Below are 24,665 nucleotides of genomic sequence, written 5' to 3'. Positions count from 1 at the left end.
TGCGAATTTCACTTCAATTTTTAAGAAAGTTTTCACAGACCAGTGATATGTCTTTCTAAATATCTAAATGTCTTTCTCAAAAAATCAAAACTAGCCCAAATTTAAATAAATAAATGTAGATAGGTAAACAAATATTTGAAAGAGAAAGTTGTGCAAAATGGACAAATGAGAGAAAAGGAGGGGATACCAAAATGTAAATAAGAATAATGAGAGAAGATATTGATAAGTTAATATGGAACAAATTAAATAGAGGAAATGGATGGTAAGAAAGAAAATCAGAGAGGAAGTCAAAGAAAAAGAAGAGCACAATGAAGAAACCGAGGCAATAAAAATGAAACCATATGAGGAAGAAATGGAAAGTATGAAAATGAAAGAAAAGAAAGTAGAAATTAACATTTATAAATGCCATTTTCTTGACATTTAATAAATTTACACATTGCTAGCTATATGTATGCCAGGGCTTCCAATGTTTTATTTATCCTGGTATTCTGTCCCGATGTGTGGTGTTTAGTCATTTCTTACAGTGAGATTTTTATAGAATTTGGTACTCTCATGGTGGAAACCTTGATCAAAATATACTTACCAGAGAGATCACTGGACCCTCAGAAAATCTGAAAAGTGAGATCTTTCAAGACAACACCCCCACACATATGCACATATGCACATACAAAAATCTTCAGGACATTTTTTTATTTCAGTTACATTACTGAAAAACCCAAAATTCCCCACCAAGAGCTAGAAGACTCAAAAACACTTCATTAAGACATGTATATTTGGCATTACTGTATATTTCCACACAAGCTTAATTTCTGCTCTTTGGCCCCTTTATTATAATCTGCTTCGTAAAGAGGAGCAGTACTTCACCAGAGTCGTCTCTGCATTGAAAAGCACGGTGGAGATGTTCACAAACCCACATTCCTTTACTCAGAGTTTTTAGAATCATTTTAAGAGGAGACAGATGTGGGATGAAGAAGAGAAAACTAAGTAAAATGATAGAGAGCAGAAAGAAATGGGGGGATGGCACAGATTTGAGCTGGAGGAAAGCAAGGGCTTCCGGGTCCATCTGCCTCCTGTGGGCAGAGTCTCCCCTCCTCCCTGCTCAGCTCCTTTCCAGCCCTTTGCCATTATCGGGCTGTTTTCTTTTCTTTGCCCCAAAGTACTTAAAGGATGAGCATCAAGCTAGAACCAGTCACACAATTTTTTAAATCAAGTAGAATACCTGCATTTATCATTACCAACAACAGATTTCTTTCTTTGGATTGTTTTCATGCAACTCAAACATTTTATTTTCATTTTGAAAGACCCTTTCCATGGACTGATGCTTTATGAAAAAGCATATATTCTAAAATCTTACCACATCAGTTTTCACATTTGTAAAATGAAGATAATGGCATAGCACAGCTGGCATGGTTCAGTGGTTTAGCGTCAACCGATGAACCAGGAGGTGATGGTTGGATTCCTGGTCAGGGCACATGCCTGGGTTGCGGGCTCTATCCTCAGTGTGAGGTGTTCAGAAAGCAGCTGATCAATGATTCTCTCTCATCACTGATGTTTCTCTCTCTCTCTCTCTCTCTCTCTCTCTCTCTCTCTCTCTCTCTCTCTCTCTCCCTTCTATTCTGAAATCAAAAAAGATAATGGCATAAATAATCTCTATCCCAGAGGAATATACAATGATTTATTATTATGCAAATGGAAATAAACTTGAAAATATAAGACTATTTTCAAAACATGCACCAGCTAACTGACCTCAGCACACAAGTGTGTACACTGGGACCTAGAGAAGCCAAATTATATTTCTGCCCAGTCCCAGATGTGCAATTGTGGAAAGCACTTCATACATGGTGTTACTTTAAAAACTTGTGCTCCAAACAGAAATTCGGTATGGAGAGAAAAGAGCAAGTCTCTGGGGGGAGGGTCATCTTTCTACTACATCAGCAGAGAAGAGGCCCATCAGCACAGACCTGGCACCTGACCAGTTTCCAGGAGACAGTGAAAAGCAGAGTTCATGACTGCAAATCTGGCACTGACTCTTCAGCATTCTCAGGCTCATCCACGTGGGGAATCCCTAAAACAGTTGCACGGTGCTGGCGTCCTAATTTGGATAGCCAGAGCATTTTTCTTAGGACAAATTGTTACTAGAGGACAATTACATCACACCATCACACTCTTAGGCTCGAAGAATACAGGAGAAGGCATGGATTACAGGACCTGGTTTTGTAATTCATGTTCCCAAGTAAGTGTTGAAGAAAGGCTGAAAAATGTCAGACTCACCTTTGGAGAGTAGAGGAGGCTATCCTGTGCAAGGCGGGGAAAGCTTGCCATTTAAAGCAAGTGCAGTTGGATAAGGTAGAACTTTCTCTAACTTTAGTGAGACATCTCAAGGGGCCAATTATGTTTTGTTTATTAGATTTCTTTTACTTTCCCTCCCCTTATCTGGTCATTTCTGCACCTAATACCTTAACCTATATTTCAACTTTGCCAATGAAGGTTTTGCTTCCTTGTCCCTAGAGCATGGGAAGGAGCTCACCAAACTTTAATTTCTCAAGAGGGGTTTGTCTGAGCCTTCAGCGACACTGCCTTTAAATGATGGGAATTTTATCTACTTTATGAGCATGAAGATATGATTCCACCTCAACTTCCTCATTCCAATTCACCCATCTCTACATTCCTTTCAGCAATAGCTCTGGGGCCAGACCATCACTGGGAAGCTCTGTGGAACACTGTCTAGTCTGAGTGTGGGCAGGGAGGCCTTTTTATGCCAATCCCTAGACAGATGCTGCTTACTATTGGGCTGGTCTCCACCTTTGGAATTCAACCATCACATCCTGTAACCTTTTAGAACTTTGCCTTTCCTTTCATGTTAAGGAAGACAACCTTCCTATAAACCCTGGTTTGTACTTAGAGATGTTCAGGGTTCAGAATTGCTAAGAAAAGTGCAATCACCCTGTGTAAACAAACACCACTGAGGATGTTGAGCACTGTACAGTGAAACATGCAGAGGCCCAGTGTGTGCCTCTCTCCCCTCCCACAAGAGTGAGAGTGAAGACTTCCACTCGTGTGCCTTGTCCAGGTGACAGCGACCAGGCTGCTCTCTGCCCAGCCACCTGGCACTGCCCCAGGAAAGGGCTTGTGGTTTCCTCTCCCAACTTATTCTGGGAGCTGGCGGCAACAGCATCATCTCCCAGCCAACTTTCTAAGCACAATAAACAATCTGCCTGCTGAGGGCTACCCATGTGAGTGCTGCAGTTAGAAGGGGAAGTTTAACTGAGTCCAAGTTAGCTTTGGATCTTCAAAAAGACAGAAGAGACCAAAACAAAGTTGCTTTTCTAGTCTCCAAATGTTGTTGGCATTTCTCATAAAATACTGTTTTGGGTCTTTTTTTTTTTTTTTTTTTACAAATATCAATTACAGTTGACATTCAATATTATTTTATATTAGTTTCAGGTATACAGCATTATCGTTAGATATTTATATAATTTACAAAGTGATCCTCCCTATAAGTCCAGTACCCACTTGGCACCATACATAGTTATTGTAATAATATTGATTGTATTCCTTATGTTGTACTTTACATCTTCATGACTATTCTGTGACTACCAATTTGTACTTCTTTTTTACTTATTGTGCTCTTCACTTTGTGGATTTACTATATCATTTTTTTATCCCTTTACCATTATTTGGTATGTTTTTAGAAGGGAAGGCAACAGACATAAACTCATTTACAAAATATATTTCCTCACCTTTAAATATTATAAATTCATTTTTATGACATACAATAGAAAAGATGACATTTCTTTTTCCTGTTAGTGTAGCCATTTGTCCTAAAATCATTTATTTAGTAGATTCTATTTTCCTAAATTTGTTTGAAATTATATACTAAATCCTATTTACAAAAGCTTCTTTGGGTTTATATTTTGATTCATGGATGCATGTCTTTTCTATACTAATACCACAGTTTTAATAGTAGTTACTTTATAATATATTTTGCTATATAGTAAGGCAGGCACACCCTCACTTTATTAAACTTTGTTCTCAAAAACTTAACTTAATGAAGGTTAAATACCCTAAATGCACAGCAAACATTATACTTAATGGAGAATCTATAGATGCTTTGCTTTGGATCAGGAACAAGAAGGGATATCTGCTATCATAGCTACTGTGTGATATGACATTAGCAGTCCTGGCCTAAGAATAAAAAAATAGATTAAGATGTACCAAGTTTATAAGAAGAACTATCACTATGTACAGATGATAAGATTATATATGTAGGGGAAAATATTCAACAATCTATTAGATTTAATAAGTAAGAACTAGTACAAAACCACCTTACAGAAATCAAGAGCATTTATGTACATCAGCAATAACCAACTAAATAAATAAATGCCAGTTATAAATGCAACATAAATTATAAAGCATTTAGGGATCCCTTAACAGAGAGTATACTAGTATATGACTTATATCGAGTACTCTGCCAAAACTTTGTCTTCCCAGTATTCTTTACCTACCTTTTCTATTTTACTTTTCTCTATAGCAATTAAAACCACATAACATACTACATATACTACTTATTTATTATATTCATTGTCTATTTCCTTTAACTAGAATGTAATCTCCATGAAAGCAGAGATTGTTGTTTGCTTTTCACTGTTGTATCCACAACACCTAGAAGAGTGTCTAGCACATAATAGGTATTTAACAAATATTTGTTCAACACAGATGGAGAAAATATTAACACTCACAAGAGGAATGACATGATTTGAGTTATGTTTTAAAGGGATTGCTCTGAGGGCTGGGATGCAAGAGTAGAAGCAGAGAAACTTGTTGCAGACCTTTGCAGGACCCAAGTGGAAGAGATGGGGGCTCGCACCAGCATGTGAGGGTGGGAGGACGAGAACTGAGCATATTCTGTTTAGTTCTAGAAAGCAGCAGCAATAGGATATTCTTGTAGATTTGATTCATTTGTGAGAGAAAGAGTAGTAAATGGACTGATCACAGTGGTGATGCAGTCATCATGAACTGAGGTGGGGAGGCATGGATAGAACAATGTGGGGTGAAGGGAGACAAGAATCAGGAGTGCAGCATAAATAATTCATATCAATTACTTATCAAGTAATAAAAATAAAACAATTTTATATCTTTTAGGCTAGAAAAAAAAATTCAAAGTGTGCAGGCTCTGTGTAGATAAGAACTCTCATGCACTAAAGGGGTATTCAGTTATAAAGCTACTAGTGGCCCAGTGCATGAAATTCATGCACTCGGGGTGGAGGGGTGTACCCCAGCCTGGCCTGTGCCCTGTCACAGTGTGGGAACCCCATGATCCATTGCCCCAAAGAGGTAGGCCCAGTCCACCCATCCGGGGCTCCTCAATGGATTTCCCCAAAGAGGTAGGCTGGAGCTGGGGAAGGCCTGTGGACCCCCGGGCCAGGCTGTGGCAGAGGCCTGTGGACCCCCTGCGCAGGCACATGGAGGTCCCTGCTGCAGCCCTGCCCCTAGGCCAGGCCACAGCAGAGGCCTGCGGACCTCTGCACACCTGTGGACCCCCAACTGGGGCCGCAGAGGAGGGGCCTCTCCGCCGTGGCCCTGCCCCTGGCTGGGGCCACAACGCTGCAAGTCCCTGCCCACCCGCTCCTGTTGCACATGCAGCCTGCTGATCGGTCATTACTGTGATGGCGTCCCGGCCAATTTGCATATTACCCTATTATTAGTATAGATTCTGGAGAGAATATTCTATGACCTAGCAACTTGACTGCTGTGTGTATTCCCTAAATAAATTCTCACATGGGTACTTAAGTGTGCATATATTATGATGTTCAATATGGGGCTATATATGATCGTGTGTGGGTGGTGGCGGGGTTCCATAACAAAGAGTGATAGCTAAAATATTGTGAGCACCATGGATTACTATGAAGAGAAGTAATAAATGAGCAATATGTATGGGTCTTAAATATATATGTAGATCTTTAAAGTACAGTGTTATGTAGTATAGACAAAGGATGAGTAGTTAAAAATATAATGCACTTTTAAAAAATACATAAACTTCAGAGGGAAGGCAGGAGAGGGCCAAGAGGGGGTAAGAGATCAACCAAAGGACTTGTATGCATGCATATAAGCATAACCAATGGACACAGACACTAGGGGCGTTAGGGCATGTGCTGGGAGTTGGGGTGGCAGGGGAGAGGTAAATGGGGGGAAAAGGAGACATATGTAATACTATATGTAATACTTTAAACAATGAAGAATTTTTAAAAATACATAAATGCACCTCAATCCAATTATATGTATCAAACACATTAGAAATAAAAGTAGAGATGGAATTTAAAAATTAAAAATTAATAAAAGGCCTTGTGTAATTTATTAAAGTCCCATGTACTGGGGAGTATTATTAATCAATTAATTCCACTCTGCACCTGAGAGTTTTAAAGTCTTATTTATTAACTAGAGGCCCAGTGCATGAAAATTCCCTCAGCCTGGCCTTCCCCTCTCACAGTCCAGGAGCCCTTAGGGGCAGGAGGCAACCTGGCAATTAGGGGAAGGCGACGCCCCATCACACCTCTGCTGCTGCCACTGCTGGCAGCACAAGCCTTGGCTGGCCCTGGTTACCTGAGCCTCAGGAAGCCCTAGGCGGCTGGGCAACTGCCATCCGAGGATTGCCTGCACCTCGGGGCCTTGCCACGTGCCTGCCGCCCCAGCAGGGCCAAGGGGACTCGGCGCCGTCATCTTGTGGCTGTGGGTGCCGCCATCTTTGAGGGTGGGACAGTCAATTAGCATATTCCCTCCTTATTGGCTGTGGGCGCTGCCATCTTTGTGACAGCATGAGGGCCAATTAGCATATTCCCTCTTTATTAGATAGGATATCATAAATTCCAACACATATGGTCTTTATATACTTCAGAAAAGGCAACTCCTAAAATAGTAAAGAAAGTCTCAATCAATAAACTATTCAATCAGCAGGAATTATTAGTATTGTTAAGGCACCACAAATACAAATATGCTTAAATGAATAGTCCTTGCTCTCAAGAAGCTTATAGTCTAGCTGGTGAATACAAGACTGCCTTTCTTTTCTTTTTCCTTAATCCTCACTGGAGGATATTTTTCCATTATATTTTAGAAAGAGTGGAAGAGAGAGGGAAAGACAGAGAGAAATATCAATGTGAGAGAAACACATCTATTGGTTGCCTCTGCACGAGCCCTGACCAGGGCCGGGGCCAGGGAGTAGCCTGCAACTGATGTATGAGACCTTGACTGGAATCAAACTCGGGATCCTTCAGTCTGCAGACTGAAACTATCCACTGAGCCAAACCGGTGAGGGCAAGACTCCTTTTCCAAGGCAGCAACTTGGATTTTCTTCTTTTAAAAAGTGGGAGATCAAAAAACCTTTGCTGTTGAGATTTTATTCAGAAATTTTAGCATGATTTATGATGCTAATTGATAGGATTCAAAATTTCCAGTGAAAGTCAGTATTTATGATTAAGCTATTAGTATTTATTAGTAAATTAATACATTGCATAAGTCTCAGATTTCATACACAAGAAACTTATGTCTATAATTATTTTCTCCATGAATATGATGACTTGTGGAAAAATAAACTTTCCTTTTATAGAGATTTATCTGTTTTCTTCTGACTCTTGCCAGGAAACCAGTGTGCCACAAATGCAGTAAGAGAGGGGATGGGAACAGACGAAGAAGCATGCTACTGCTGGATCACATCATGCCTTGCATGTGTGGAGTCTGGATTTTACTATAAACAGTATAAAGATGTGCCCTGATTTATTTCCTAAGGTAAAGATGCCTTCTGCAGGTCAAATGGTCCAGGTCACTCAAATAAACTGTATGGCAATAAAGAGTTAGAGGGGACTGATAAATGAGAGAGACTTCACAGACATATCAAATTGAATGAGACTGAACTACAATGATTAGGGATGTTTGTTTGGATAATGAGACTGAACTACAATGACTAGGGATGTTTGTTTGGGTAATAAAGCCATAAAGAAGTACAAGTAAGTGATTGCTACAAAGGTCAAAATAGTATTTTGAGGGAAAAGGCGTTGTGATTAGGACAAGCACATGAGGGGCTTCTGTAGTAGCTGCCAGATCTGCTTTTTCACTTGAGTGTTTGTTACAAGGGGTATTGTATTATAATAATTCACTAAGTTACACATTTGTTTAGTGTGGTTTTTTGCTTCTGTGTTTTATTTCACAACATAAAGTCAAAAATAAATAATAATTTTAAAAATTAAAGCTGCTGTGTAAAGAATAAAATGTAGAAAGCAGACTGATCTTATATTTTGTTGATAAAGCTCATGGAATCTATTGATGGATTAGATATAAAATAAATTATTGCCCTAGCCAGTTTTGCTCAGTGGATAGTGCATCAGACTGCAAACTGAAGGGTCCCAGGTTTGATTTCAGTCAAGGGCATGTATCTTGGTTGCAGACTCCTCCCCAACCTGGGCCCTTGGTCGGGGCTCACACAGGAGGCAACCAATCCATGCGTTTCTCTCACATTGATATTTTTCTCTGTCTTTCCCTCTCTCTTCCATTCTCCCTCAAAATCAATGGGAAAAAAATCCTCAAGTGAGGATTAAAAATAAATAAAGAAATTATTTTGAGTGTCTGATGGTTCCTTTTACTAATACAGTCAAGGTATATTGGGAAAAAAGGAAAGGAGTACCCTGGGCTAGAAGAAGCAAGAGCAATAGTTCTATTTTAATTATGTTAAGAATGAGATTCCTATGTGATAAGTGAAGGGGTTGAGTAAGCCAGTAGACATATGTGTTTGGAGCACATGAGAAACCTCTTGTTTGAATTGGAGATAAGAAAAATAAGAACTTTAGCTTTGACAGATAAATAGATTAGAATAGATGGATGGATGGATGGATGGATAAATACATAGATAGATAGAGGCCATGGTTCTCTGTAAAATCACAGACATGGGATAGTGATCTACTACAGGCAAAGCAATAGGAAAAAAGTTCATTTTGAATAATTGTATATAGAAAGAAAGTTGCATAATGCTTAGTCCTGTAGTTGTGTCCTAAAAATATTTTTAAAAATAGCTGAATATCTACTCTATGGTACCACTCTACTAGGTATTTTATATTGATTACTCGTAATCTTCAGGATAATAACACTTACTGGTTATTCTTTTTATAGTTGAGGAAACTGGAGGTCAAAGGTATTAAGTACATTTTCTTTTTTTTAAAATACATATTTTATTGATTTTTTACAGAGAGGAAGGGAGAGGGATAGAGAGTTAGAAACATCGATGAGAGAGAAACATCGACCAGCTGCCTCCTGCACACCCCAAACTGGGGATGTGCCCGCAACCAAGGTACATGCCCTTTACTGGAATCGAATCTGGGACCTTTCAGTCCGCAGGCCGATGCTCCATCCACTGAGCCAAACCGGTTAGGGCTTAAGTATATTTTCAAAGCCATATTGCTGGTGAGCGTTGGGTCAAGATGTGAAGTATGGTTGTACTCAGCCTGAAACTTTTCATTGTCCACATGGTACTTCCTGAGGGAATATGCAGGAGGACTATGAAAGGGATGGGGAAATATGAATTCTGGGACAGATTACCCAGCAGACCTCTGTTTAATAACTGAACGCTTTTTTTTTTTTACCACATGTATAACAGGGCAATGATACATAGTGAAAATGTGGACTGGTGTGGAAAGTCAGTCTAAAAAGGATGTGCTCACTATTTACCTTATCAGCAAATCTGAGGAGAAAGGACATGTCAATCATTTCCTCTCTGAAATGTTCTCTGGGCTGTTGGAGGGAAGTAGGACTCCTTTGAAACTTCACCTTTTTTCATTAAGTTTTCTCACCACTCTTCTTAGGGCACTCATCACCTCCTTGTTCCTCAAGCTATAGATTACAGGATTCAGCATTGGAGTCACCACAGCAAAGAAGAGGGTGGTCATCTTCTGTTCTGCTGAGGAGTTAACCTCAGGTCTCATGTATGTGAAGATGGCCGTTCCGAAGCACATGGACACCACAGTGAGGTGAGAAGCACAGGTCCCAAAGGCTTTGCTACGTCCCTGAGCAGAGCGAATACGCAGAATGGCAGCAACTATATGACCATAGGAGAAGAGGACCAGGGAACAGGGAAGCATGATCACCAGAAATCCTGAGATGGCCACCATGACCATGTTGAAGGAGATGTCCATGCAGGCTAGCCGCAGCACAGCCAGGATCTCACAGGCAAAATGGTTAATAATGTTGTGACACAGGGGAAGCCGAAAGGTGATGATTGTTTCCATCAGTGAATTCATGAAACCAGCCACCAAGCAGCCGGCAGCCAGCCTCAGGCACAGCCCTCCATGCATGATGACTGTGTAGTGCAGCGGGTGGCACACTGCCACATAGCGGTCATAGGCCATGGCTCCCAGCAGGAAGAACTCAGACCCACCCAAAGCCAGGGACACATAGAGCTGGAGCACACAGCTTTGGAATGGGATGGTCTTCCAGGCTGACAGGAAGTGAACAAGCATCTGTGGGACAGTGCTGTTGGTGTAACAGATGTCCACAAATGACAGGACACTGAGGAAAAAGTACATGGGTGTATTTAGTCTGCTGTCCAGTCTGATAAGGAGGACGATGAGAAAGTTCCCCAGCATGGTCACCAGATACATGGCCAGGAAAAGGAAGAAGAGGGAGACCTGAGTTTCCCAGCAGCTGGACAGGCCCAGGAGAATGAACTCACTCACCCAAGTCTGGTTTTCCCTGCCCATGAGTCTCTGAAGACAAAACCCCAGTTATAAATCAATAAATACCAGATACTTAAGGTGGCAGAAAGCCTGATAGGGCATGTAGACCAAATAGCCATCTAAAACTAAATGGCGTGGTTTCCCTAATTGTTTCCTTCAGGGTTTGGGACCATAGTAAAACACATTAACATGACCCCGGTTCAAGGAGAAAATAAAATTCTTCTTTTCTCCTTCCTTAAGTAGGAAAGGTTTTATTAGAATGCTTAGACATTTAAGTTAGAAGATTAACTGTAAAACACACTTTCTTCTTCAGAGCCAATCCTTAACCCTGAAGTTTGTCTACTTCTCCTTTGGAAACCCGTTTTCATCTCTTTACTCTTTCAAAATCCATATTAAATGGAACCTAACAGGCAAAAACAAGTTTTTTTAAATGACATTTTTACACCTGGATTCTCTATGATAATAAAACACTCAATTTTCACCTTTTGAAATAAGAAATGTGGGGTTATAAGTTAGAATGTGGCAAATAAATATATAATAGACTTTTTAAATAGCTAAAAAATGGTCTAAATTACATTTCAGAGACAGTGACATAAAGAATGAAGACCTGGCCATTTTGCTTAGTTTTGAAAAATCTTCACCTGCCTATCTTTTTATCTGGATGAGAGGCTAAGAGGACTGCCATACATACACCATACATGTGTTTCTTGACAGGCATGACTGTCAAGAAATAGATCAAAGTCAGGGAGGCATTAACTACCTTCCCTAAGAAATAAGAAGAACTCAGATACTTGCCATACATATTAGCCTATTAACTAAGAGGTAATGGAAAGCTGGCTGTGCATTCCCACTGATTCTATTTGTACGTATCCTGGACAGTGATCGTGATGGATTGGAGACTATAATGTGATGGAAAATAATTAACTGGAATTAACTCAGTACAATGACTGTTGATTAACTCTCTCCTTTCCTTTTATCCCCATCTGAAATACTCGACTATCCTGTGCCTCCCCCACCCCCCAAGAAACTGTCTTCTCTCATCCTCACACTCTACTCCCTCTATCATGATTTGCAAGACAAAAGGCAAAAGGCTAGTCTGCTCAATACCATCCTTAAACTTTCTAATCCTGCTGGTATATGGGTATTTCAGAAAGCTCAAGCACTCTAGTATTCTCTCTGGAGCTCTAGTATTATCTCTAGTAATCCTGTTTGCACCTTATTCAAGTCACAAGTGATTTCCAAAAACCTCATGGACTCAACAAAGCTCACTCTCAGTTTTCCACAAATTGTCCTTCTAATTAGTCTGCCGTTTAGGTAGAGAAAGTGAAACCCATACACAGCAGTGCCAAGGAGATATTATTTGCTTGCTGTAATCAGATAGTACCAATGAATATGTTATGGGAATCAGACTTTGTGTTGAGGGTATTCATGAAAGTAAGAGCCACTAACTATGGATAAGGAAGCTGCCAGAGGTGCTTGGATTAACCAGAAGAAAGGGGTCCTTGGGCATCTGCATATGACAATCCTTCCTTTATCTATGAATAAATTAAGCTTGATAAACAATTCTCACCTCAAGAGATAACTTATGTGGACACAAGGAGAGGCAGTAAAAATACAGAATGTTCTTTAATTCTTTAAAACTTACTCTAGAACTTCAAAAGGTTAACGAGTCACCTTGCAATATCTCTATCAAAGAAATAGGAAACCTACCTTTTTGTCCCTAATGAAAAAGAAAACTTGAAATACAGAAATCACTGTTAAAGGTCTCGGGTATAAGAGAAAGACAAGTGATTTCACAGGGGAAAAATTTGTGCTTAGGACCCATCAATGGAGCTTGACCACCTATGCATGATCTTTTATGAGCTAAGCTATAAGCTAAGGAAGGAGAACGGGGTAGTCTCCAATTCTGCTACAATACTGAAACAATTTATGTAAAGGAATTTCACCAGCAGAAGGCAAAAAGAAAAATAATAGTGCAGGAGGTAACTTATGATTAGTGATTATTTAATGTATTCTTGGGTACCAAATAAGAGTTTGTTACAAACAAAAAACCTGACTAATGTAAATCTCTTGGAGTTTTGAGTCTTAAACTTCTTAAAAACGAATAATAATTAGTTAAGGGTTTGACAAAGAGAATGTAATCCCTGATCTTTGGTCAGCAATGTTCCTTAAAAAGCCCACAAAGGTATTGGTCAAAAGTAGAAATACCCCTAGTTAGTCTATCATTGTTTCTGCATCATCTTCATGCTTTGTAAAGTGCCTCTCCCTAGGAGTGAGTGAACTCCTTTGCCAATGAACTTTAATTTCCCAGTTCAACTCTCATTACCTAGTTTCTTCTTCTGGGTAAAGGAAATATAATTTCAAGTCTGTCCTAATTCATTAGAGGCAGGAAAGTTGGGAGGTTAAAAAATAAGGCTGTAACACCAATAGTAAAACGAATGGCTAAGTTAAGAAATAAAATAAAATGTTTAAAACATTTTTTGAAAATTTGATATTAAATGGAGATTAAAACAGATTTTCAAAAGTAAAATGGAGGTGTTTTAACTGGCAATGATGGCATTCCTGTACCCCCTTTTTACCCTAGAATTGTGATTCAAGCTAGTTCATCATAAGTGATCTTTAAAGAAAAAAATCCATCTGGAAACCTTGAGATTTCCCCAGAATGTTCATTGGCAAAGCTGTTCTCCCCACTCCATCCCGACTTCCTTATGCATATCTATACTGCTTGACCATTATCATTTCAGAATGAGCTGGTCAGCACAAACCTGTCCTCTGGGTCCAGATTTCCAGTGGGCAGGTGCTAAGGGGCGCAGTGCAGTGCAGGGGATGTGACCTGTAGTAGCTAAGCCCAGTGATTCCTATGAATGCTGTCAAAACCTATGCCAGGTGCTTCATTTCGCAGAGGAGAAAGAACTTTCCAAAAGAACTTTCTCCTCAGTTTGGCTCCTCAAAATGGGACATATCTCTCCGGTAACCCAATTCAATTCAATTATCACATGAGACTAGGAAGGAGCTGTATGTTAAGGAAAGCCTGGTTTCCTGACTCCTGTCCCAAGAACCCACTCTCTGAGCATGACTCTCTTACCTTCAGGACAGGCCAGCAATGCCCCAGGAAGGGTGGAGCTGAGCAGGATGTGGGATTTTGGAAGAAGTAACTTTCTTTTCCCTCAGGGATAAAATCTCTGCAGGCCAATTATGCTGTGCTTGTTAGACCTGTTACTTCTTCTCTAGCTGGTGATTCCCTCACCTTAAACTTTCACCTGCTTTCACTAGTAAGAGAAGTTAGTTTTTCCTGACCCAGAAACAAAGCCCCAGTTTCCCTGGAGACATTCTCTTAGGTCTTTGTTGAACTTTCACTTGGAGGAAGTTATAACTTGCCCATGACTTTCTGTCCATGTTCTCATGATTGGCATTATTTGACCCCAAACCCCCAATTATTCATAGATCTCATAGGAGAACAATACTTTCTGCACTGTAATTCTGAAGTCATACATGAGCTTTTTCCAATTTTGGCTCACTGTTAGGAAGCTCCTTTTAACTGGGCCTTGTCTAATTATTTTGTATCTAAATGTCTGTCCTCATATTCTGCAAATACAGAAATTTACTACCCACTTTAATCATCTCAAATTATATATCCATTCTACAATATATTCAGGTTGTTTCTAGCTTGTAGCTATTGCAAACAATACTTGCTATGAACATTCACACACACACACACACACACACACACACACACACACACACACAACCTCTCTCAACTTTTGTCCCATATATGTAGTAGCACTGACCCATCACAGATTATATGCATTTCCAGTTTTAGCTAATATTGTCAGGTGTTTTTTTAAAGTTGTACCATTTTAAAGTTGTACCATTATACTTGCACCAACTATGTATGAAGATTTATTTGCTTTGGATTGTAAATCCTTTTGATTTTAGCTATTCTGATGGGTATATATATATATATATATATATATATATATATATATATAATGGTATCCCATTGTTACTATATTTTATATTTCTCTGATGATTAATGAGGTTTTGCATATTTTAAAATATTTATTGCTCATTTGGATATTCAATATTCTGAGATATTCAATCTTTTGCCCATTCTTCTATTTGGTTATCTCTCTTTTTCTGATTAATTTTAATTATTTTAATATTTTGAGTATGGGTCATTTGTCATTTATATGTATCACACAAAAAAATTGGCTTAACTTTTCATTTTCTTAATGGTGTCTCTGATGAAGAGATGTTTTTAATTTTAATGTAGTTCTATTTATCAATTTTTCCCATATATTGCTCTTTTGTGTCTTGAAAAATCTTTGCCTACCCTATATCATGAAGTTATTATTCATGTTATCTTCCAGGAGCTTTAATGTTTTCTTTTTCACATTTAGATCAACAATATATCTGGAATTTATTGTTGTGCATAATATGAGAAAGGAACCCACATTCACTTTTTTTCTATGTGACTATCCAACTTTATTGAGAGACCATGCTTTCCTCACTATTCTTCTGTGTTGCCATCGAGCAAATTTCAATTTATATTTGTAGGTTTGTTTTGAAATTCTTATTTCTGACTCACTGGTCTATTTATCTATTATTATAAAATTAGAGGCCCGGTGCACAAAAATTTGTGCACTGGTGGGGGGGGGGTGTCCCTCAGCACCACTTGTGCCCTCTCACAGTCTGGGACCCCTCGGGAGATAACGACATGCTGGCTTAGGCCCACTCCCAGGTGGCAGAGGGCAGGCCCAATCCCTAGGTGCACTTGGGGCGGGGGGAGGGGGAGGTCCCTCAGCCCAGATTGCGAGAGGGCACAGTCCAGGCCAAGGGACCCCACCGGTGCATGATCAAGGCCAGGGAGGGATGCAGGAGGTTGGCCAGCTGGTGAGGAGCCATGGGAGGGCTCCAGGGCATGTCCAGCCCATCTCACTCAGTCCCGATTGGCTGGACCCCAGCAGCAAGCTAACCTACTGATCGGAGCATCTGCTCCCTGGTGGTTAGTGCACGTCATAGCAACTGGTCAACCGGTCAACTGTCTGACCTCTAGTGGTCAGTGCACGTCAGAGTGAGCAGTTGAGTGGCCTTAGCATATCATTAGCATATTACACTTTGATTGGTTGAACAGCAGACCAGACGACTGGACACTTAGCATATTAGGCTTTTATTATATAGGATGAAAAATCAGGAAAATGCAAGAGATTGTTCAAAATCTCACTGTCTCCTTTCTCTTATGTGTCTTCATAGGAGTTTTAATGCTCTTAGATAACCACAAATTTGACTTTCACTTGACCTCTAATTATAGTACTTAGATAGCACTTAGTACTTAGTAAAAGCAAAATTGCATCTCTGTAAAGTTTTCTGCAATAAAAATTTATTTTAAAGACCTTTACTTGTCTTAGAATAACCTTCAGTAATTTTAAAGAAAATAAAATATCAAGCAAAGTTAAATCCTTTGTAGCCTTTCCAAATTCATTGATTTCCTCATATTTTGAGTGAGAATATTAATGTCAATTCTGTCCTTACTGGATAAAGGATAGAGAAAAGGGCTATAACAGTCACAGAAAAAATCTTTATTGAATATGTGACTGTTATGGGCTGACTCGTGTCCTTAACCCCAATGGCCTTCAGAGGTAATTGAGTTAAAATGAAGTCATTAGAGTTGGCCCTAATCCAATATGACTGGTGTTCTTATAAGAGGAAATTAAGACAGTCATGCAGAGGGAAGACCACATGAAGACACAGGGAGAGGATACCATCTAAAGGCAAGGAGAGAAGTCTCAGAAGAAAGCAACTCTGCTGACACCTTGATCTCAGACTTCTAGTTTCCAGAATTGTGAGAAAATAAAGTTCTGTTTAAGCCATCCAGTCTATGGTACTTTGTTATGGCAGTCCTTACAGTGAATTGATAAAACAATAGAAATGAAATAATAGATATCAAAATAGTTTAAAAATTTCAACTATTCAATGTAAAGTAATGGTGCCCAAATTAACAATAATAAAAGTAATGCTGATACCTATAGTTCAAGATACTCAATGCATGATTTACCCATTAGTATGGAGTCCTTAGATCTTGGGCGACTGAACATAAATGACTATGATAAATTGAGATGCTTTCTGAAATGCAAACTGAAGTGAGAATCATTTTATTTTCTTATAGAAGCCTTCACCAATACAACCTTCAGTGGGGAGAGAGTGGGGAGGGGGGAAAACCCCTTGTTCTTTTGAATTTCCAGAGTTCTTCTGTGCATACCTTGTGTTATAATTTTGGATTTTGTCCTATTTGCCCTATAATTGTACAGTAAACTATACCTCATAAGTCAAGTTTTGCTCACCACCTGTTTTTGTATTGCCCACAAGAAAAGAATTTTTTTATTTTTTAAATGTTTGAAAAATAAAAATAATAATATTTGATTATGTGAAAATTATATAAAATTCAAATTTCAGTATCCACAAATTAAGATTTATTTGGTATTCATTCTTTTATACATTGCCTCTGGCTGTTTTAGTGCTTCAATGGCAGAGTAGAGTAGCTGTGACATAAACTGTTTAGCCCACAAAGCCTAAAATATTTACTATCTGGCCCTTTACAGAAACAGTTTCCCAACCCCTGTCCTAGAAGACTGTCAATTTCCTGAAGTAGTGGTCATATCTAAACACAACTTCGGTACTCCCACAATGCCTACAGCAGTGTCTTCAACAAAGTGGATGCCCACAAAATGATCATAAAATAAAAAATTTCAGATTTTCCCTAGCCAATAATGTCATTGTGCACAAATGACCCTGGTTATATCTTTATTAGAGTAAATTATTTGTTTCTCCACTAAATTATTTCCATTAGTCAGACAGAGTGTGTATGTTCACTTATAGTAAGTTCTGCATAAAAACATTTTAATAAACTTTCATAGCAACACTCTCCTAAGAATAATGACTCATTCAGCTTCATTCATCACACTTATCTTAAGTGAGTCTTCATATGTGAAAATCATTGTGCTCCCAATAGAAACATGATAACTTTGTACAAATTAAGATTCATAACTAGGTCCATGACTACAAACAATGTGACAAATCAAATCAGTAAATGGTGTTTTCTCCAATTTCTCTCAAGCCATCTGAGTGAAGACTGAGTAAGGTGAGCTAGATTACAGCAGTGCTTAACTCCACTGAATATGCTTCTGTGACATAAAAAAGCACCACATCTCACACCACAACCTAAACACTCAGACTCCTAACCTACATCACCAGTACACATTATGTCATCCCCTTCCTGGTTGCCAGGGCAATGCAGTTGATGCCTGTCATATCTGAGTTAAGTGGGAGAACACACAGGCAAAGTTTCTTTTTCTAAGTGATGCTCATGATTCATCAAGTTCCAAGTTTTGACATCAATTCTGATAATTGCCCTAATAGTTTCTGCCAGGCCCCCTTCACCTCCTTATTCCTTAGACTGTAAATCATGGGGTTCAGCATGGGTGTCAAAATGGCATAGAAGAGAGAGATCAACTTCTCCTGAAGGCCAGAGGGGCCAGAGCTGGGCTGGATGTATATGAAAATAGCCATGCCATAGCACAGGATAACTACTGTGAGGTGAGAGGCACAGGTGTGGAAGGCTTTCTTTCTTCCCTCTGTGGACCTGATCTTTAGGATGGTGGAGATGATCTTGACATAGGACAAGAGAACCAGGCAGAATGGTGACATCAGCAGGACAATGCTAGAAACCATGGTTGCGATCTCATTGAAGGAGGTGTCCACACAGGCCAGTCTGACCACAGCTAGGATTTCACAGGATATGTGATCAATAAACTTGTTGGAGCACATGGGCAGCTGAAAGGTGATGGCAGTATGCACAAGAGAGTTGACAGAGCCACTGACCCAGGATGTGATGGCCAACCTAGTACAGAGCCCTCCATGCATGATGACCACGTATCGCAGGGGGTCACACACAGCCACATAGCGGTCATAAGCCATCACTGCCAGTAGAACAAACTCAATCCCGCCCAATCCCAGGGAAAAAAATAACTGGGCTGCACAGCTCACGAGTGGGATTACTTTATGTTCTGCAAGAAAATGAACCAACAACTGAGGGACTATGGTTGTGGCATAAGAGACATCAACAAGGGAGAGGTTGGTGAGAAAGAAATACATGGGTGTGTGGAGTCGGCTGTCCAGTCTGATCAGAAGAACAATGAGGAAGTTCCCCAGCACTGTCACCATGTATGTGATGGAGAAAAGGACAAAGAGAGAGACCTGAATGTCCCAGTCACTGGACAGGCCCAGAAGAATAAACTCTCTCACCCACGTCTGGTTTTCTGTTCCCATTAAAAAGTGTGAGGATTATTAATCTGCAGAGAGAGTCAGAAAAAAAAACAAGCTGTTAAATCAAAGAACCTTAAGAAAAACTTTTTAGCAATACAAACTTTATACAAGTGGCCAGCCTTAGCTAGATGCTTCAGATTCTTTATTGGCCATCCAACAGGCTATGTTCCAATATGCATTGTATCTTTTCCACATCAGAGACAGGCCAATGCCTTGATAAGGACATGATGTGGCTGCAGGGAGACCCAGCTAAAGCCTGGAGATAATGCAGTGCAACTTTCAGAGATCTATATCTTCACCAACTTAACTCAGATTCTAGGGCAAGAAGAGCTTGAAAGGTGACATTAATAAACAATTACAAAATTCCTGATTAGAAAGTTTTTTGTTTTGTTTTTATTCATCACTCAAGGATATTTTTCCATTCATTTTTAGAGAGAGTAAATGAGAGAGCGAAAGACAGAGAGAAACATCGATGGGAGAGAAATACACTGATTGATTGCCTCCTGCACATGCCCCGACCAGAGCCCTGGCAGGGAAGGAGCCTGCAACCAAGGTAAGCAATCTTGACCAGAATCAAACCTGGGACCCTTTGCTCCACAGGCTGACACTCTATCCAGTGAGCCAAACAGGCTAGGGAGGAAAGATTTTTTGAAACGTACCTTAAATATATTAACTAGACCTGTCATAATATAATGGATAAATGTATTATTATAAAAGGAAAGACTGAAAAGCGGCAAGTCCTTGTGAAAAGATCTGGAATCAAGGATCCTAGCTTTGAAACCTGTTTTTATTTAGCAGATATGTGATATTGGTTTAATGAGAGACCTTTATATATGAAACAGGATATTATTTTACAGCTCACAAGTACATTTAAGCTCAATGTACCATGAGGAAAGTTCTTGTGAATTGTTACTGATAGTAGTACACAGTAGGATGAGTATTAGCATTAACATGATCTCTGCCTTGGAGTAGATAAGGTAGCAAATGTGATTTTTCTCACAGATATTTTCCACAAACTCAGACATAAATGAATTGGGAGACCATCTTTAATGAATCTGTGGGCTTAGGAATGGACAGCTGCTTTAAGGGTTTTGGTTCTTTTGGTGTTTTTGATAGCTTTGATCTCTTCATCCTTTTGTGGGATGAAATGGGAAAGGAGATTGTAATTGTACCTTGTCCTGTTTATCTTTTTGAGTAATCCTACTAATATTTACCCTTTGTAAATGGGCTCAAAAGAAAGCAAAGAAGACTTGGTACAAGAGAGTAAGAAAAAGCAAATGTTTAAAGACTCTTCTTCATGCCCTAACCGGTTTGGCTCAGTGGATAGAGCATCGGCCTGCAGACTGAAGGGTCCCGGGTTCGATTCCAGTCAAGGGCATGTACCTTGGTTGCGGGCACATCCCCAGTAGGGGGTGTGCAGGAGGCAGCTGGTCGATGTTTCTCTCTCATCGATGTTTCTAGCTCTCTATTCCTCTCCCTTCCTCTCTGTAAAAAATCAATAAAAAATATTTAAAAAAATAATAATAAATAAAGACTCTTCTTCATTGTCTAAGGCAGAGAAGAGGGTATGAAGTAATTGAAATGTACATTAAAATGAAGTTTCCCTTTTGTTTTATTTTGCTCAAGAAATGCTTTTCAGTAGCTCTAATGTGTTATAATAATAATTTGAACATTAAACAGAAATAGTTTAAATTTTAAAATACATTTGAGAAGCACCAACTCAATTTTATTTCTTCATGTCTGCCTATTCACTAACTTTCCTGTTCTTGCAAAGTACAAAATAAGGGAAAGGGGGAAATAAAGACAGCAGAAATGGTTGAGGGAAGTATAGAGCTGCTTTTCTCATTCCAGAACCCATATAGGGGTCAGTTTAGGGTCTCTGAGTAGAAAAGGTAAGACTTTATGTTTAACTCTCATACCTCTTAAAAGACAAAACAAAGAAAGTCATTCCAGAAATGCCTTTCCTATTCATGATTAGACACATACATTTTTAAAAAACTTCTTTTCTAATATCTTCCTCAAAAACTGATTTATCAACAGTCCCCCCCTTTCCTGCTGTATCATGATAATTCCATCACTACCCCTCCCTTTGCTTTTCTTCAATCATGATCAGTCTGAGAAAACATCTGCTTGCCTTGAAACCAGTGTTGAACAACCACCACAGTTAAGAGTTAGCTCTTCCTCCAATTTAAGTTTATGTTCTCTGCTCAATATTTGTTACAACTCTGGCTACTTCATCTTTTTGCCAGGTACCTAATGCTCCTTTAATAGACAATCAAACCTGAGAAAAGATGTCGATAAAATGGCTTTCCCTCCTACACAGAGATCAACTCCTCTGAGAGAAATCCAGAAACTAGTAGAGAGACTTCTAAACTTTAACTGTTGAGAAAATACCCACATCAGAACAGGTAGAAGAAGCTGAGGCACATTTTTGCCATAAACCCCACCACTGGCACCATGCCTTACAATTGGGAGGAAACCCACAACTCTCAGTTTCTCACTGAGAATCTATGGGATAGGGCCACACATCCAGCAACCGCCTTGATATTAGCCTTGGCAGTGATTCTCTTTTTTTATTGACACCAGAAGCAAAATAAGTAAGTGGAACTATACCCAACTAAAAAGCTTCCGCACATCAAAGGAAATAACAAAATGAAAAGGCAGCCTAGGAATTGAGAGAAAATATTTGCAACCATATATCTCACAAAGGGTTAATATTCAAGATACATATGTACTTACTTCAGCAGCAAATATACAAAATATATAAAGATGTATACAACTCTATAGGAAAGACAATAACCAATTAAAAATTGATAAAGTTCCTGAATAGACATTTTCCCAAAGAATACATACAAATGGCCAATAGGCATATGAAAAGATATCTCAACAACACTAATCATCCGGGAAATGCAAACCAAAACCACAATGAGATATCACCTCACACCTGTAAGGATGGCTATTATCCAAAAAAATCTACATATATAAAAGTCTAAGTGACCAAATCACTGGAACAACTGGTCACTATGATGAGCACTGACCACCAGGGGGCAGATGCTCAATGCAGAAGCTGCCCCCTGGTGGTCAGTGTGCTCCCACAGCGGGAGCACGGCTCAGCTGACAGACCCATCCCAGCAGCCCACTGGCCCAGCGGCAGCCACTCCCTCAGTAGTCCTGCAGGTCCAATCTCCAGAGAATGGGCCAGGCACCGACAGACCAGCGCCACCAGCACGATCCCGACAGTGCCACCGGCCTCCTGGAAGTAGGCCTTGGGCACCACGGCTGCTTCCCCTCCCTAGATGCTCCACAAGGAAGAAAGGATATAAAAGCAGCCGCCAGGTGGCTCCTGACAACCAGTGCAAATGTCAGCAGGATGGATCCAGATCCCGGGCCAGCAAGGGTGTCCCACTGCCTGCCTGGAGGACCGATCGCGTCCAGGCCCCCCCCCCTCCCAGCCCCCTCAGGATCCCCCCTGTGCATGAATTCATGCACCGGGCCTCTAACAAAAGATAAAAGAGAACCCTAGTACACTGTTGGTAGGAATGTAAATTGCTATAGCCACTATGGAAAACAGGATGGAGTTTCTTCAAAAATATAAAAAATCAGCCCTAGCCGGCTTGGCTCAGTGTATAAAGCGTCAGCCTGCGGAGCGAAGGGTCCCAGGTTCGATTCCGGCCAAGGGCACATGCCTGGGTTGTGGGCTCAGTCCCCAGTGGGGGGCGTGCAGGAGGCAGCCAATCAATGGTTCTCTCTCATCATTGATGTTTCTATCTCTCTCTCCTTCTCCCTTCCTCTCTGAAACCAATAAAGAAATATATTTTAAAAAATAAAATAAAATAGCCCTAACCAGTTTGGCTCAGTGGATAGAGCGTCGGCCTGCAGACTGAAGGATCCCAGGTTCAATTCCGGCCAAGGGCATGTACCTTGGTTGCGGGCACATCCCCAGTAGGGGGTGTGCAGGAGGCAGCTGATCGATGTTTCTCTCTCATCGATGTTTCTAACTCTCTATCCTTCTCCCTCCTCTCTGTAAAAAATCAATAAAATATATTTTAAATAAATAAATAAATAAATAAATAAATAAATAAATAAATAAAACTACCATTTGATCTAACAATCCCACTTCTGATACACACCTAAAAGAAATGAAACCAGTAGCTTAGAGAGATATCTGCCCTCCCATGCTCATTGCAGCACTATTCACAACAGTCAAGACATGGAGACAAATAAGTTTCTGTCAGAGGATGACTAGATAAAGAGACTGAGTTGTATAAACATACAATGGAATCTTTTTGAGATTTAAAAGAGAAGGCAATCCTGCCATTTGCAACAAAATGGATGAAGCTGGAGGATAGCATGCTAAGTGAAATAAGCCAGACACAGAAAGAAAAGAAAAAGCACACTGCATGATCTCACTTATATGTGGAATCTAAAATAGCAACTACAGAGAATCAGAGTAGAAAAGTGGTTACTAAGGGCAGGGAGGTGGAGGAAATGGGAAGATGCTGGTCAAAGAGACAAATTTGTGGTTATTAAGGATGGATAAGTTTAGAGAGGTAACAGCATGATGACTATCCTATATAATAAAAGCATAGTATGCAAACTGTCCCCTCCACTGGGATTTGTCCGGAAGTTCAACCAGGGGGCAGAGCTGGCCAGGGGAAGGGAGAGAGGCCCCGGCAGCAGCTGGAAGCCACTAGGGACCCTACCAGTGTACGAATTTTGAGCACTGGGCCTCTAGTCTTTAATAATACTGTATTTAATACTGGAAATGTGCTAGAGAGTTTATTTTAGGTGCTTATCGCAAAAAAAGGTAACTATGTGAGAGAACAATATGTTAATTACCTTGGCTGTAGTAATCATTTCACTAAATATACATATATATAAAAAGTCATGCTGTATACCTTAAATAATGCAATTTATTTTGTAAATAATTAATAATTAATTAAACAACAAATTCTACTTTACATTCTTTGGGCCATAATCATGCTAATACTCAGCAAACCTCAAGCCACAACTCTCTATATATGTTTTGAATTTTCTTTGTCTACTCAAAAATAAACAATCCATGCTGTTTGCTCAGAACATTGTATTGAACAATTATATAACCCTGTGGTTCATCTGAGACATGAACACCATGAAAAAAGAAATTCCTCATGCTTATGGTTTATGAATTGTGGTGGAGGTAATTACTGTGACCATAACTAATAAAACACAATATGTGATATAATAAGATAGGTACCATTGAAATAGTTCATGACAAAATTATCTCCTTTAAGCACTATCACTAATGCCTGAAACCTATTACTTTTATGTGAAAATTGTCCTTTTTGTGAAATTATTAAAAAGGAAATAATTATAAATGGAAGTTTTAAAATGTAAAGTACCTAATCTCGTTATGAACTAGTATATCAGGAAAAGTTAGGTATGGATTGCAAAGATCAACTTTTTTTGTTTAATATATTACTTTTGTTAGACATTAATTAAAAGTACCTCCACTTGCCTTTTCCTGGTATCTAGTAATTACTAGTTATAGCAAATATCAGCACTAAAATGTTTTATGTCTATGACAAAAAAATAAAACAGAAATAGACTATCATATTTTGCAAAAATAAAACACTCAATTTTTACACCTAC

At 39.5% G+C, this 24,665-nt stretch overlaps 2 protein-coding genes across 2 annotated transcripts; both read right to left on the bottom strand.

Moving 5' to 3' along the window:
* Positions 1-9,803: 9,803 nt before the first annotated feature.
* LOC102425459 (olfactory receptor-like protein OLF3) lies at positions 9,804-10,736 on the bottom strand. The gene has a single exon (XM_006094773.1). It carries the CDS (start codon positions 10,734-10,736, stop codon positions 9,804-9,806), a length of 933 nt encoding a protein of 310 aa, XP_006094835.1.
* A 7,258-nt stretch (positions 10,737-17,994) lies between these two features.
* Positions 17,995-19,075, bottom strand: LOC102433683 (olfactory receptor-like protein OLF3). Its single transcript, XM_006094755.3, has one exon. It carries the CDS (start codon positions 19,035-19,037, stop codon positions 18,084-18,086), a length of 954 nt encoding a protein of 317 aa, XP_006094817.1. The 5' UTR covers positions 19,038-19,075; the 3' UTR covers positions 17,995-18,083.
* Positions 19,076-24,665: the final 5,590 nt, after the last annotated feature.

The sequence above is a fragment of the Myotis lucifugus genome, unplaced genomic scaffold (assembly GCF_000147115.1).
Source record: "Myotis lucifugus unplaced genomic scaffold, Myoluc2.0 scaffold_141, whole genome shotgun sequence".
Lineage (NCBI taxonomy): Eukaryota > Metazoa > Chordata > Mammalia > Chiroptera > Vespertilionidae > Myotis > Myotis lucifugus.
The sequence above is the reverse complement of the archived record's forward strand: the minus strand, read 5'-3'. Positions and strand labels throughout refer to the sequence as shown.